The 16,998-nt window shown below is 37.2% G+C and overlaps 1 protein-coding gene across 1 annotated transcript in view; it reads left to right on the top strand.

Moving 5' to 3' along the window:
- DENND2C (DENN/MADD domain containing 2C) overlaps window positions 1-16,998 on the top strand; it is a 34,309-nt gene that overhangs the window by 5,339 nt on the left and 11,972 nt on the right. The window contains 9 exon segments of the mRNA XM_012644609.1: window positions 756-855; window positions 6,296-6,340; window positions 8,211-8,398; window positions 12,448-12,557; window positions 14,213-14,282; window positions 14,850-14,927; window positions 15,478-15,618; window positions 16,135-16,283; window positions 16,765-16,959. Of these exon segments, the coding sequence (XP_012500063.1) occupies window positions 756-855; window positions 6,296-6,340; window positions 8,211-8,398; window positions 12,448-12,557; window positions 14,213-14,282; window positions 14,850-14,927; window positions 15,478-15,618; window positions 16,135-16,283; window positions 16,765-16,959 (1,076 nt within the window).

Genomic DNA, 16,998 nt, shown 5'->3' with positions numbered 1-16,998 from the left:
ACACACACACACACACACACACACACACACACACACACACACACACACACACACACACCACACACACCCCTGTCCCAGCAGTAAAGAAAAATTTCTCATGAGTAATGCTTATGAGATGAAGAGAACAATTTAAAAGCAAATGGTCTGGATTTTACTTACTCGAGACATAGATTGATGATTGAAAAAGAAAAAAACATAGTTTTTGTATTTGAACATATTTGAGTATCCTATTTTTATAACATATTTCTAAAATAAATTGTAATCCTAGTACTCCCAGTAGCAAAGAGAGTATTCCCTTTGACAAAAGCTAACTAAGTGTGATTATCCTCTCTTTGGGAAAAATTCCTGGGAGCAAAAACAACTGAGTCTCACCCTGCCTTCCAACTTCTCCTTCCTACTCTGGGCAAATCAAAACTTGAGCTTAATAGTAAAGGCTTGGTCATTATATGAAGTAGTCTCATTTCCTGCATGTTGTGACATGGAGTGACAAGGAATCTAAGAACCTGTGCTGGGTTTATCTGGAAAGGAAATATCCTTTCCTTCTTCCCTTGCAATTATTAATATGGACTTTGTGTTAGAACAGTGTATCATCTCACTAAAGAAATAATTTTAGATTCAAAATTGAAAAATGTAAAGGTTTCTATTTATAAAATGGATCTTTTCTCTGAATGACAATCACTAATAAATTATTGTCATCAAGCTGTGAAACTTGTAGGTGTTGGTTTTAACTTGTATTTTTCTGGTCTTTTTTTCAGCTTGTATTGAAAATAGATGACATATTTGAATCTAAGAGAGGGAAGAAGAGAGTAAAGTTACACCCTTACACTGAAAAAGAAATAGTACCTCCTGCAAAAGGTAAGAATTGTATTTTTTTTTTTTGAGACAGAGTCTTGCTCATCGGTGGCATCATCCTAGCTCACAGCAACCTCAGACTCCTAGACTCCAGTGATCCTCCTGCCTCAGCCTCCTGAGTAGCTGGGACTACAGGCACATGACACTGCACCTGGCTACTTTTTTTTCTATTTTTAGTATTGACGGGGTCTCACTCTTGCTCAGGCTGGTCTCGAACTCCTGACCTCAAGCGATCCTCCCACCTTGGCCTCCCAGAATGCTAGAATTACAGGTGTGAGCCACCATACCCAGCCTGTGTATTTTTTTTTATTTCAAAATATTAAGGGGGTACAAATGTTTTTGTTACATGGATACCCTGTATAATGCTTAAGTCAGGGCTTTTAGTGTGCCCGTCACCAGAATAGTGTTTATTGTACCCCATAGGTAAGTTTTTATCCCTTACTCTCCTCCCACCCTCTCCACTTCTTGGTTTCCAGTGTCCTGTCTCTTTGTGCCCATGTGTGCCCATTGTTTAACTCCCAATCATTAGTAAGAACATGTGGTGTTTGTTTTTCCAAAGAATTTGTATTCTGTTCCATCCATTTGGAGCCGTCAAGGTATGAAGGGAGAATCATTATGTAACTTAATATTTGATGTGTATTATAATTTTTGGTTTACTTTCCTGTCTATCCCACTTAAGTATAAACTTCTTTAGAATAATGGACAATTTCTCAAATCCCTTTTATTTAATTCCGTGCCAAGTAATAACGATTAGATGAATAAATAAATGAAAAAATAATTATAAACCCATGAGACTAATTTTCATAGGCAGATTGAATCATTATTTTGTAGTCCTACTTTGATTTATAGTTACTTATCAGTATAGACTTTTTCAGTGGAGAAATAAAAACATTAGATATGTATGGACTGAATGTATGTGGTACTCAACTTGTAGTCATCTAATAAGTTTAATAATTTTATCCTTCAGATGCCTAGATAAAACTTATATTGTATTAATTAAGAAACTTTCAGTCGGGCGCGGTGGCTCACGCCTGTAATCCTAGCACTCTGGGAGGCCAAGGCGGGAGGATCGTTTGAGCTCAGGAGTTCGAAACCAGCCTGAGCAAGAGTGAGACACCATCTCTACTGAAAATAGAAAGAAATTGGCTGGACAACTAAAAATACATAGAAAAAACTAGCCGGGCATGGTGGCGCGTGCCTGTAGTCCCAGCTACTCGGGAGGCTGAGGCAGAAGGATCGCTTGAGCCCAGGAGTCCGAGGTTGCTGTGAGCTAGGTTGGTACCATGGCACTCTAGCCCAGGCAACAGAGCAAGACTCTGTCTCAAAAAAAAAAAGAAACTTTCAACATTCATAATGAAGTATTAGAATTTTCTTACAAATGCATGCGAGATTCTTGAGTTGGTTGTCTGACAAAGAATATGTAGAATTTAGCAATTTTATTTATAAGATTCATAACAACAGCCAAGTCATACCAAGGAGAATATTTCTTCTTTTTGCAGACTTCCAAAGATAGAAATGTCTTAATTTCCTTTAAAAATCTATTCGACATTCTAACAACTTACTATCTGAAAATAAAGTCCTCTGTGTTACAACGTAAGACTCTTTCTTCTTACTCTGTGATGATTAAAATCAACTGGTCACCATTTTTAATGTAAGTTGTCATATTTTTCAAAGGCAATTATTAAAACATATTTTAATCTCCTTTGGGGAAGAAATCGTTTTGGTTATTGTTATTAATAATAGCTACCACTTACTGAGTGTAGTAATAGTTTCTTTACATATTACATCTCATATGTAACATAATGATAATTAGGATAGGCGGGGACTATCCTAAGTTTACAAACAAAGAAGCTGAGCTAGAGGAGGAAACACAGATTTGAATCAAGGAGCATGGCTCTATAAAGTCTTAATCTTTTCTATCATCAACAGTCACTTTTTCTCATAGACTTTGATTTTTAGCAGTCTATCTCTTGTCCATGTATGTCCTTATCTACAGTAAGAGTATTGTCAAAGGTTTTTTATTTGTATAATTCAGAACTAGATACAGAAAGTGAAAATGAAGACTGGTGCCAGATACTGTGCTGGATCCTTTCCAGTGCATCATTATTAATTCCCTAAATAACCTTGTGTGGCTAATATTATTGTTGCTGTTTTATAGATAAGGAAATAGATTATAAATTGCAAATTATGTAAAATATTAAGACACCAGGGCCAGGACAAGTGCGTAAGCATTTTCCCAGATTAACAGCAGTCTTTTGGTAACTACTGTCCAGGTATTTCACTCTAAGTATGTTATTATTGATCCCTTATTTTATTTGTGTGCTTTATGCCCTCTGGACCAAGGGCATTTTAGTATATTTAGCTCTAAGATAAGTTTTTTTCCTTTTTTTTTTTTCAGTCTCCATAGAGGCTGTCAAAAATTGCCAATGCTGACTGTATTTCAAGTCATCATGGTGGAGTATTGGGAAAAGTTTTCAATTAGCAATAATTATGCCTTGGATAAACCTCATTGGCTATAATACTGCCACTGTGCAAAGCTAAGGCAACCTTTTGAAGAGCCAAATCTTTTTTATATACTATATCAATGTTGAAAAGAAAAAAATTCTTTAATAGCCTGAATTGCCAACTTCTAGCACACACACACACAAAAAAAAGGAGCGTTCCCTACATTGTAATCCTTCTCTAAAAGTTTGTTTTTCTAGGAGAAATGAGTTGTAGTGTTCTATACCACTGGAAGATGACTATACTTAACAATAATATATAGTTTCAAATAGCTAGAAGGATATGAACGTTTTCAATACAAGGAAATTATAAGTATTTAAGTGATGAATTTGCTAATTACCCTGATCTGATACTATTCATTATACATATCAGAATATCACTATGTACTCCATGAATATGTACACAGTTATTATTTATCAACTAAAATACGAGAAAAAAGTTTTTCTTTGCATGGCTCAAAGAAAACAAGCATTTGCCCAGCTTCTGTGACCACTTCCTCCAGTGCACCAGAGACGCTTCTCTCACATTTGAGGATCTCCTGGCTCCATCATCTCAGATTTTCATTTTTTCTCCATAAGCTTTTGTCTGTGTATCAACAATGCCTAATAAAACTAGATAATTATATTTACCTACTCTGTCAATACATGCTAGGGTTTACTAATGTATTCTAACCCAAACATTTCTTAACTTTCAATTTTCAGATGTTATAAAATGACTTACTGCTTTTCTTTAATTCTGTCATTATAATTTTGTGTGTTGAACTCACATATTAAAAAAAGACAACCTGGTACTTTTTTGATCCCTGCAGATTCTCAACAGATTTCCCCATTGGCTCATAATCCACTGAACCTTCATTCAGTGTCTTGGAATATAGGTCATCAAAACCCATAGATGTGAATATACTAAAGCCACTTAAATGACCTTTAATAAGATCTTTTCCAGTTATATTGTCCTTTCTCCCTTTCCTCTTTGTTTTCTTTCTTTCCAGCCACTTCATAAGCTCCTAAGAGGTGACTGGTGCTAAGGATACAAATAGGACTCAGGAGCTCACAATGTTTGTTTCTTCCTCCTGAACAATATTTTATAGCCCCACTATAATTTTTGAATGGTGGCTAATTTGGAGTTATAAAGCCTATATAGTATGCAACAAATAAATAGATATTTCTTTTGTAACATCTCTTATGTATCTTTCCCATCTATCTTATAAAGAGGCACCATTTCTTTTAATGTTCTCTTATTCCTTATTATAAAATGAAAAGCCAGAATTTACCAAACCTCCTTCCACCACCCCTAAAAATTTTATGCATATGCAAATACATATTCTACACAAATAGTGTTATACTATTCAGATTTTGTATACCTTCCTTTTTAAAAAAGCTTAATTAATGTATTTCAGAGCTCTTTCAGTATCAACACATAGAGATCTACAAAGCTGAATTGTATTTCATTGGATAGATGTAAAATAATTTTATTAAGTTGGTAGTCATTTTGGTTGTTTGTACCATTTTATTTAACCTGTGGATATTTAAGGGGAATATGTGTTTGTGTGTGTGTGTACATATATATCTTTAAACAATGCTACAATATGCATCCTTTTACTTATATTTCTGCATATTTGCAAGAATATATCTGTAGAATAAGTTTCTAGCAGTGGATGGACTTAACTTGATTAAAGAACATATCGATTTAAAATTTTTATAGCTGTGGCCAAATTGTCTCACAAAGAGATTGTAACAGCTTATGTTTCTACAAACAGCATTTGAAATGCCTCTGTCCCCATAATCTTCACCAATATTATGTTTTATTAAAGCTTTTTTTTTTTTTGCCAATATCATGGTTGAAAATTTATGTCTTGTTTGAATTTACATTTCTTTCATTTTGAACTTGGGCAATTTTCATGCTTATCAATAATTTATAAATCTTTTTCTATGAATTGCCTGTTCCTACCCTTCATTCCTTTTTCTGTTGTGCTGTATTTTTCTTCTTGATTTGTAACAGTTATTTGAATATTAAGAAACTTAGCCTTGTATCCGCAATGTGTTTACAAATATTTTCCCAGTTTATTGTTCACTTTTGAGTTTACTAACGATTTTTTATTAGATATAATGTTATATAATCAACCTTACATATATTTTCATTTATGACTTCTAGGCTTTGTTTTTCCTGATACATTTAAAGATTTTTCCTTTCTTTGTACTTTTCTTATTTTGTTTTAATTTTTCAGACAATCTAGAAGTTTTTCACTTATTCAGGAAGCTTTTTTTTTCTTTTATAAATTGTGTGCCCAAAACTGTCGTCCAAAACACTCCTTATGAAAACAATATAGCCCCCTTATCCTCAAGATACTTAAAATGTGATTGGGGAAAATAAGAACAATTCCAAACAGTATGAGTGCTATATGAATTCAGAGTAAAAGAAAGATCAGTATGGGTTTAGAGGTAGCTTAGAGGCATTATAGACAAGGTAGACTTAATTACTTGGCAATTTCTCCTAGCTCCCAGATTTTCCTATTATTCTAAACTCATAATCTGGCTGGTGTTCAGATTTTTATTTAGCCTGCTTAGTGCTCTACCTTTGATACTTTATTTGGGAATATAAATGCAGACAAGGATGTGGATGTAGAAATAGAATCCACTCTGAATCAGACTTTTTAAAACTAGTCTGAAATTTTTTTAACTCTAGAATCAGGAATGGAAGAGCAGCTGAGGAGTGAGGTAAGGATTAGGAAGAAGATGTAATAGAGTACTTTCTTTGTTGAGCCTTTTATTCTCTTTCAGTAATTGTCCTAACCTGATATAACTAACTGGTTTGGAGAAAGGCTCAGCGTCTTCATTATTCCTTACTCTAAGTACCCAGGTCTGTGGAGGTTTTACGTTGTTCTCATGCTCATATACTTCCTACTGTTGAACAATACAAATGGAAACTCTTTCTGTCTTTTCAGGTGAAACCAGTGGGAACGAAAGTGATGCTGAGTATCTGCCAAAGAGTGAGTGAGTCACTGGGGCTGCTCCCGTTCTTGTGATGATCATGGTTATAGGCGGAGTGGCACCTACCTTTGTCATTAAGCATGTTTTTCCCCACATGATGTTTAATTTTGTAGGTGATTTCTTTATTTTCAGAACCTGAGAGATTTGGGCAACTAAAAAGTACACTCTCAGATCTTCGACAGCATTAAAAATCTCCCATAGCAGAGTGAGACAAACCAATATGGTTCGTAGAATGGAATGTTCTTAGGGGAGCAGTGCAGAGCTACGTGTCCAGACATATATGCAGTAGTTTCCCAGAAGCCAGAATAGAGTGTGTGACTCATCCTCTGAGACAAATACTTAGCATCACATGTCTGATTTTTCACCATCACTCTAGTGTAATTATTTAAGTAACTTTGATATCTCTGATATTGAAAAAGGAAACATTTATCTGTTTCTCCTTCATGGGCATTTATATTCCAAATTGTGCTGTTTACTTTCTACTAGAATATATTACAGAATGCACTATGCATTTCTGGCTATATTTGTCCAAGCACTTCATGGTGCCCTGTGTCCTTTATCTAATGAATTGTCACAGCAAGTTATCTAGTTCCTGTTTAACTGACTGACATACTAAGTCATGGAAAAAAATAGGAGACATGAATTTTCAAAGCTGAGTACAGGGCAATTCCAGGTCCAATACTCTAATCTTATGACTAATAGTCTTGTGCTCCCTCCACTGGCCTGAATTGCTTCAAGTCAGGTGTGTGATTCTGTAGCCTCACTGAAGGTGAAACTTAAATCATCATCAGGTTCAGCCTCGATATGTAAAGATGACTAATTTAGTGCTGTTGCTACTGAGACACAGGACCTAAACTTTTTTTGGCTTGAGCTCAGCCCTTTGAGTAAGTAAAGCTTTGTCTAGAGCACTAAATGTAATTCTGGGGAGCCACTCTTAACATGTATTTTTTTAGGTGCTCTTAATGTTTCGATCAATAGTGTACCCACTTTGGGGCCAGAATGCTTCATATCTCACAAAGAAAAGAAAAATAATCAGAGGATGAATCATTCTATTCAGTGGCTCAGAATGACACATAAACAAATTTCTGGGACACTTAGACTCTTTTTTTCTGCAAGTACACCATTTCCCCTAGTGGAGACTCCCTGCAAATTTTCAGAATTTAGAGATAAATGAGAATAGAGGATAGATGCTATCCAGTCTTGAGTAGTATTGTTATGACTGTTTAAATAGTATGCTTCCATAATTTTATTCTTTTGAAGAATAGTCTGCGAATAGATGTCTTCTTCCACTTCATTTTTTTTCCTCATGCATTAGTACTATTTATTGGTATAAGCATACATTCATATTAGTAATTTATATCAAGGAGAGAAGGGGAAAGGACGGTTTCTTTAATGTGAGGATAATTTTTGTTTTAATTTTTCAAATTCATCCCTTTCTGTACTTACTCTCTGTAGGATGCAATTCTTTTATCAGATCTTCCCCACCCCACCCCTTGATTTCATGGCATTCCAGACAGTGGCATCTACTGTCTGTGAATCAGTGCTTTTTCCTGACATTTTCCATGGGTCCTGGTGCAATGCCATGAAAGATGTGTTGGGACATACATAGAGTATTGGTTAGGACATGAAATGTTAGTCTCACTGCTGCCCAGAGGTAGAGTGGGGCCCCTGGGCACTTGTGACAGTCTGTACTTATCCTCCAGCTATGTCATAGCCCTAACAGGTATGTCTGCGTGGCAGATATTGGTTAGTCAATATTCATTCAGCAATGACTGTGTGAAGATTAGTCCTATATGGGTCATGACCTCTAGATGCTAGAGGAAAGATATGGCTACAGAGAGAAAACATAGCTCCGTGATTTCATTCCAGATCGCCACAAGCGCTTAGCACAAGTGCAGCAGTCTTCCAAGAGGAATCCTCACTACCAGACCTTGGAGCGGGATCTTATTGAATTACAGGAGCAGCAGCTGTTTGAACTCTTTGTGGTGGTATCTCTACAGAAGAAACCATCAGGAATAAACTATATTCCCCAAATCATACAACAATTCCCTAGCAAGGTAAGTATAAGGAGGCCAAGAGGGATTCAGGAATGTTCCTGTGTCTCTGTATTGATTTCCTATCTTTCTGTTTATTGTTATCTCAACCAGCTTTTACCAATACTATACTTGTGATAGGATCTGGTAAGTGACTTTAATGACATCTTATGTTAGGCATGAGCTACAACCAAGGGAAAAAACAAAACCAGGTCATTCTCCAAGTCAGTTTTTTATTTTGGGCTCTGCCATTTAATAATCTTTGACAAGTTACAGAGCCATAACTTTCTCATCTTTGATGAGGGGAGTAATAAATGTGGCAGACCAGACATGGTGGCTCATGCCTGTAATCCCAGCACATTTAGAGGCCGAGATGGGAGGATCACTTGAGGACAGGAGTTTGAGACCAGCCTGGGCAACATAGCAAGACCTCTGTCTCTCCAAAAAATAATAAATAAATAAAATTAGCCAGGCATTGTGGCACATGCCTGTAGTCCTAGTTACTTTGGAGGCTGAGACAGGAGGCACACCGGAGCCCGGGAGTTCAAGGCTGCAGTGAGCTATGATCACACCACTGCACTCCAGCCTGAGTGATGAAGCAAGACCCTGTCTCAAAAGAAAAAAGAAAGAAGGAAAGAAAGAAAGAAATGTATTAATTCTGGGTTCAGGACTAGGTCTAAAAAAATAAAAATAAATGTGGCAGAATAGGGTGATAGTGGTTTAGAGCATAGACTCTGAGCCAGTATGCTGCATTTGCTACTTACTAGCTCTGTGACTTTGAGCAGTTACTTAATCTCTTTGTGCCTCAATTTTTTCATTTGTAAAATGGGGGTAATCACAATAGTATCTACTCCTTTGAGTTGTAGCAAGGATTAAATGAGCTAATTTGTATAAAGCACTTAGAACAGTATCTGGCATATATAGTAAGCACTATATAATGTTACCCATAATTAGTAATAATTTAATAAGATTATGTAAATTACTGAATGCAGTTTCTGGCATAGTATGCACTTGATAAATGGTAGCTGTTATTATTAAAAATATTATTTGGTTCTACCTTTTTAAAAAATCATTCATTCATTCATTTAATCAAATATTTTAAAAATACCTACTGTTTTCCAGGATTAGATGATGCGAGTACAACTGAAAAAGATCTTCTTAGTCCCTGTTCTCATAAAGCTTATTGAGCCTATGAGCAAACTGAGCCCACAGGCATTTGTTTGGGGTTTTTTTTGCATTGCATTCATGTTTTTATAAAAGTAACAACAATAACTTTTGTTGCCAACTTTTAAAAATCAAATTTCACTTACAAATCTGTATAGCTGCCTTTTCCTGAGAAACTGGAAAGACTGCCAACACTTAGCCTACATTCCTAAGGGTCAGGAATTGGCTGAAGCTGAGTAAGGAACAGGACTTCTTGGCAAGTGACCAGTGCAGTTGCACATGGCCTCCTCCCTCCCCTGCTCAGAGGGACCCTATGCTTAGGGTTTAATGCTTTGCAGTCACCATCTTGAAAATGCTTAATAATTTTATCTTTGAATTTGTGTTTTGTAAGAGAAGTCTGATGGGAAAATTGGATGTGTGCCAAGGTCTTAAAGCCACAGTTCACGCATTGAATCATCTCCTGCCACCTACCTAGGATGGATTCTCTAGTTGTCCTGTTCCCTATGGCCTGGTTCCCAGGCCCTATCTGGCTTCCTTCATACTCTCACTCAGTGACTGCTGCCATCTTCTGTCCCTTGCTGGGGCTTGGACACAGGCTGGGGAGGGTTGGACCAGGCAGGCATTGTCCTGCAACATATGGGAGCAGCCCACCCTGCCCTGGGCTAGTAGTACCACTCGTGTCCAGTGGGTGACTTGGTAGGGACAAACCTTTCTACCACCCCCAATCCCAGTACCCCTCTGTGTGGAGGCTGCAAATCCTTGGGGGCTACCCAACTGCTATGGGTTGGAATGTTGTGTTAGCAGCATAGGAAGGGAAATTGATGCCTGGCTCAATTTCCTTACCCCGAGTCAGGGCAGAGTCTCAGTCCTGCAGCTGCCTGGAGAGGAAACCCAGCAGCTGGTGGGCTACTTGTGTACCAGATTGCAGGCCGGGGCCCCTAAGCACTTGTGAGGGTTCGTTTTCATCCCCTAGGATCCTCATGCCTGAGGGAATGTGACATTAAATAACAAAAACTCCATTGCAGGTTGGGAGACCATAGAAAAAAGGAAAGTTTTGTATTTTATTTTATATTTAATTTTTCTTGCTTTTTGAACAAGGGGCCCCACATTTTCATTTTGTACTGTGCCCTGTAAATTTTGTACCTTGTTCTAGTAAGGAGCGATACCCATTATAGGGACATTCACTTACTCACTTTCAAACTTATTACTTGGGCCACTTCTCTAATTTAAATTGTTTGCTCTGTCATTTTAGGATTTGGGGTTTATAACCCGGAGGTATATGTTTCACTAAAAAAGCTAATAAAGCACAATTGTACTAGAATCTAAGAGTCACTGCATGGATTCTCATTTTTAAAAAAGTCCTCCATGACATCCCTACAGTAAATAAATCAATAAGTTTAATTTCTCATAAAATTCCTCAGTGTAGCCTGAGAGCACAACATCACAGCACTGTTTAGTAAAACAGTACTATTAATATTATAGTCTAAAATAATGTAATCTAAATAGTCATGAGTAATCAAATTTCTCAAGAGGAGCTGAATATTTTCCTGGTTTTGATCAGTCTTACAATTGTAGAGGAACATCTAAGCCTGAATTAATGGGCTCAACCAGATAAGGACCCAGTTGACTCTGGCAGTGACTCAGAGATGTCTATAAGTAAAAAAGCATCTTTGTGCCTCAAGCACAAAATTAGGGAGGAAAAGAGCTGATTGAGCCCCTTTTTGATTCTGTTGTAGAAACCTTGAATGAAGATGATTGTGCATCACTTAACAATACAAAAATAATAGACTATACTACAACTAAAAATTTGTTAGAATGCTTTTCCATTTTTTAAGAGGTTAATATCCAAGTGACCCAGAATGGCTGTATTTTTTTTTTTTTTAAGAAATTAAAGGAGGCGGGGCATAGTGGTCCATACCTAAAGTCCTAGCTACTCTAGAGTCTGAGGTAGGAGGATCACTTGTGTCTAGAAGTTCAAAGCCAGCCTGGGCAACATAACAACACTCCTTCTCAAAAAAAAGAAAAAGGAGAGAAAAGCAAAGAAAAAACGAAATTAAAAGATAAGTCATTTTTATTAGTTGTCTGAAATCAATATGGTAATTAGGCTTACGTGCTTGTTTTTATAGACAAGTCGTACTAATTTCTAAATGTCTGGTTTCATTAAATTTAGACTTTTTTTTTTTTTTTTTGAGACAAAGTCTCCTCTTATGCCCTGAGTAGAGTGCCGTGGTGTCAGCCTAGCTCGCAGCAACCTCAAACTCCTGGGCTCAAGCGATCCTCCTGCCTCAGACTCCCGAGTAGCTGGGACTACAGGCATGCGCCACCATGCCCGGCTAATTTTTTCTATATATTTTTAGTTGTCCATCTAATTTCTTTCTATTTTTAGTAGAGACGGGGTCTCACTCTTGCTCAGTTTGGTCTCCAACTCCTGAGCTCAAACAATCCGCCCGCCTCGGCCTCCCAGAGTGCTAACATTGCAGGCGTGAGCCACCGCGCCTGGCCTAGACTGTTTTTTAAAGTATAATACCAGATTTATGAAAGAGGATCTTCCATGCCAAAATTTTATAGGAAGTTGCAAACCAGTAATTAGGTAGCAAAAATTATATGCTTAGGGAAATGATTATATATAAGATAGATTCTAAAAATAGTATCTTTTCTAAATAACATTCATCTGCCATTTTAAAGCATCTTTGACTATTGATCAGAGAGGATCTTGAGCTGACTAGGTTTTTGCTCTCAGCATATTGTAGAATGGAGTTTTATTTATCTTATATCCCATGATACAAAATCATGCTGAGACAACTGCTCAGGCTTATCAGAGACTTCTTTTCCTGAGACCAAGCTGAGTTTTTTATTTCTATTCTCCACTTACATAGAATAATAGTCACGTATGGTATTATCTTTTTCAGGGTGATCATGGCTATAAACAATCCAAAGACACTGAAGAGAGGCTCAAAGTTATCCCAAAATTTTGTTTTCCTGACTCAAAGGACTGGGTGCCAACCTCAGAACTCAAGAGGTAAATGGGGTACTTTATCTAATTTCTACTTATTAGAACTGCAAAAGTAAAATCAGAGTTTTTGAGAAATGGCTAGAGCCGGGAGTGAAGCTGCATGAACACTGGCAGGTCAAGGATGCAGTGGGAGGAAAGGAAAAAGCGGAATTAGAACATTTCCTATGTGGGGCTTGGAAAAAAAAAAACAAAACACGGAATAATTTCAGTGTCGAAGGGAAAACAACTTTGAGAGTCTCTTTGGTTTGCCAATTCTGCAGAAAAAATAGTTCCACTTTACATAAAATTAGAAATGCCCCCAAGTGGACAGAAAAGGAAAAAGGACTTGGATTTTGGGACGCAATCTAGAAACAGGGATAAAACAAGCAATGTGTTCATCTTGTTTCTTTTTCAAGTTGATAGAAGAAGCCGCAGCCCAGATTATATGTTCTCCTGTGGAACTTGTACAAAGAGAGACTCCAGTTTAGGAACTGTGCGTGTAGTGAGAAGGGAATTATTAAAGAATTTCTGCCAGGTGTCTAGAGGAAATTACTGTTTTTAATTAATAAACCATTATACACCTGAATCCTGCTTGTAAATCAATAACTACTTTGTTCAACACTGTAATTATTGGTGATGCTGTTTAGGTTGAAAAGCTTGATTTAGTTGAACCGTATCACAGGCCAATGACCTGCTGGATGACAGCCTCAGCTGTTGCTTAAGTAGCTCTGTGTGACTTCAAAGGGAAGTTGAAGGGGGAAAAAATAGCTCTGCACTTCCACCTCACATTGCCACCAGGCTAAGCTGCCATCTCTCGTAACCAGTTTAGCCTGATCAACACTCTCATCTCTCAGCCATCAGCGTCGATGCTCTTATGTTGTTACTTGTACTGCGAACCACGTAGGCAGCTTCTTTCGTATTGGCTTGGCTGCTCCATGGTTGGCTTTTCACCCCAAGTTATGTATGTTTATTCTAGAATATTTGGAAAATATAGAGGAGTAAATAAAAAGCAGAAATTAGAACTCATTGGCAATCCGGTTACTCAGAGATAGTCACTGTAAATATTTTAACATATTCCCTCCCAAGCCATATTTTTGGCCATATATAGACATATTTATTATTCAAATTTGGATTTCTTTGATTATTAATGAGTTTCTTTCTTGGGCATCTTTAGGTCTTCTTTTTGTAAATTATCTATGCATATGTTTTGCCCATGTTGATGTTTTTCCTATTGATTTTTATGTATTGATGATATAATCCTTCGCCTAGCACTGTTCCATATGGCTTCTCAGAACTAAATAGAAGAATTTGGGAATTTGGAATGGGGAAATGGCATATCAAAATCTTTTATAGCTTACCTAGATGTTTGACAATGTTGGGCATTCAGCAAAAGGGAAATGGGCTTGATTAATAGCTAGAGTGTATAAATAAGAAAGTAAAAGGAGGCAACAGCGTCAATAGCGTATCGAATATCTTATTCTCTCACTCTAGCACAAGGCAAGATATTCTTAAGGCCTGCACATTTCTTAGGAGGGATGTGACTTGCAATAAATGTAATTTTATTACCTCCTCTTAGATCATAAAATGACTGCTGTTGGACCCTAGTTTTCAATTGTTTGTTCCATGAGGAATGCTATAAGCAGTTGTTTGGATCTCAGAATAACTATTGGCTATTTTTACAGTGAAACATTCTCCTTTGTCTTGACTGGTGAAGATGGAAGCCGGTGGTTTGGTTACTGTAAGAAGCTCTTGGTAAGTACCACACCTGTGTGTGCTACAGACAGGGTTGCTCAAGGAACAATAGAGTCAGACTAGCGACTTCACAAATAATCTCTCTGGATGAGTTTTAGGGTTACTCAATGATCTGTGTGTTAAAGAAGCTTTGTTAGCTTTAAACAGCAAGAGCAACATGGGGGTTAGCCACAGAGTGTTCCAAACCATGGAGTGTTCCAAAATAGAAGGGGTATGGATTTATTTTATTTATTTGTTTGTTTATAATAGAGGAAATACCACTGACATACTGGCTAAATATCAGTCTGGGTATATTTGAGGAATGGAGTACAATGAGCCAGTCAAAGGAGCTCTGAATTACTTACCAACCATACTAGGGCTTTCTTCTTACTTAGAATACCTTCACTAAATCTAGAATAAATCATGCTATCATTTTTAGCACTTTTCCCGTCTTTCAGTGTTCATTGGGGGTGAGAGCCCTGGTTCCCACTCTATACTGAAGAGTATTAAAAGAGTATTAATAGTCCAAATTAGTAAAAACTTGTGCTGGTTAGTTGTTTTGTTGTTTTGTTTTGTTTTTTCTTTTAGCCAGAAGGCAAAGGAAAGCGACTCCCTGAGGTATACTGCATGGTTAGTCGCCTAGGCTGCTTCAATCTTTTTTCAAAGGTGAGTGGAGAAGGGGCTCTATGGAAAGTGGTACTCTTTCTGAATTCTCAATGTTAAGTGTCATAGACTTTAACATCTTACTTTAGAAAGGTTCCCTATTAGTAAATTAGGAATCACAAAGCTTGAAGGCTTAAATTAAGATCCCTAACCCAGCTGCTGGTGTTATATCATCCTCATTGTGGTTAGCTGAAACTCCAGCTTAAGGGAGAACATAATCTAAAGCTCATCTTGTCTCATGTCTCTCCTAGATGCCAAATTGCAGGATATCATCCTCAGTGTCACCTTCTTTGCCCCTCTCTTAGTAAAATGAAACGGGGCTCCTTGTCTAAAAATAAGTTGATTTATGTTAGTAACTTTTTTTGGAGGGTATAAAGATACCCCCTAAGAGATATGATGCTTATGGAACTCTTATTGGCTGCAGAAGCTTACGTGTCTTAAATTCTATGGGTGTTATTTTCAAGTTTGTACACCAAGTTTGACGGTTCCTACAATAGGATTCTTTTATGTATTTTAACTGAGTCCATAATAAAATAACATTTTGTGTGTATAGATTCTGGATGAAGTAGAGAAGAGAAGAGAAATGTCTCCAGCTCTTGTTTACCCATTCATGCAAAGTGTCATGGAAGCTCCCTTCCCAGCTCCTGGACGCACCATCACGGTTAAGAGCTACCTTCCTGGGGCTGGAGATGGGGTAAGTTAGTTTGTTTTGGAAAGGTTTGATAGCCAGAAAAAAGCAGGCCTTATACTAACAGGCAGAGTTTCCAGAAGCCCAAGGGCATAGTTTTCTCTTTTTCATAACCTGTGAAGAATATGTTTTAGCCTCATAAAGCACTGGAGAAATATCCAGTTGATCTGTGACATAGTTGTTCTTAGACCCGGGACCCAGAGATTTTCTACCATACGTAGATTGAACCTTTTCGTAATGACAATTTCGTAATGATAAATGAAGATTATACATACTGTTACCAGATGGAATAAAGGATTTTATCAGCAGTTTACAGCACAAAGTAAACTGTGGGCTTTGGGATCAGCACAACCTGGAACTCCTGGACTCAAGCACCACATCCGGCTAATTGGCTATTCACAAACTGTGGAGCAAACCCTCTTTCTTGCACTTAACTTGTATAAGAATGGAAGGATCCATAGTGTTATCATTAGGGATTGTTTTCCAGCATCAGCTTCCCTGATTCAAATTCTTGCATTTCAGTCAATTGAACTCTGCCGACCACTAGATTCCCGATTGGAACATGTTGATTTTGAATGTCTCTTTAAGTGCCTGAGTGTGTGTCACCTCATCCGAGTCTGTGCCTCTCTCCTCTTGGAGCGGAGGGTAATCTTTGTTGCCAACAGCCTAAGGTAAGAAATAAATGAAATATGTCACTTCATACTGGTGTTTTACTTGTTCTTACTATTTTAAAATTTGGGCATATTAAAAAAATGTAGGATCAGTGTCTCATTTAACTAAAGGTATAATGACATGGATAATTCCAAATAATCAAAAAGCCATTTGATTAGGCTATACCAGTGACTTTTTGAGTTGTAATAAATTAACCTTTAAATACACTTTAAACTGCTGTTAAAAATTGGTAATGCTTTTCTAAGTACACGCTAATTTTTAGCATGATAAATTATGGGGAAGAGCTGGATTGAGATTAAACGTTGTCAATAAATTAAGTTTAAATTTTAACTAAAATGTTAAAAATTAATGAGTATTCACAGAGTTGTTAATCTACGATCACTAACCAGCATCAGTTTTATAATTCTTTAACATAGTATCTGAAGTGCCCTCTACATTGCTGCTCTATTTGTGACATTATTTGCTTTTTCCTCTGGCTAGTACTCTGTCAAAATGTGGCCATGCCGTGGTAGCCACACTGTATCCATTCACCTGGCAGCATACCTACATCCCGGTCTTGCCAGCATCTATGATCGACATTGTGTGCTCACCTACCCCGTTCCTTATTGGAATCCTATCTTGCTCCTTACCACAGCTCCAGGACCTACCTATTGAAGAGGTGAGATGGAAGAAATAGTACGTATGGAAAATAGTGCAACCTTGACAAATGAAAAT

Source organism: Propithecus coquereli, unplaced genomic scaffold (assembly GCF_000956105.1).
Source record: "Propithecus coquereli isolate 6110/MARCELLA unplaced genomic scaffold, Pcoq_1.0 Scaffold215, whole genome shotgun sequence".
Classification (NCBI taxonomy): domain Eukaryota; kingdom Metazoa; phylum Chordata; class Mammalia; order Primates; family Indriidae; genus Propithecus; species Propithecus coquereli.
This window is presented reverse-complemented; position numbering and strand designations above follow the sequence as displayed.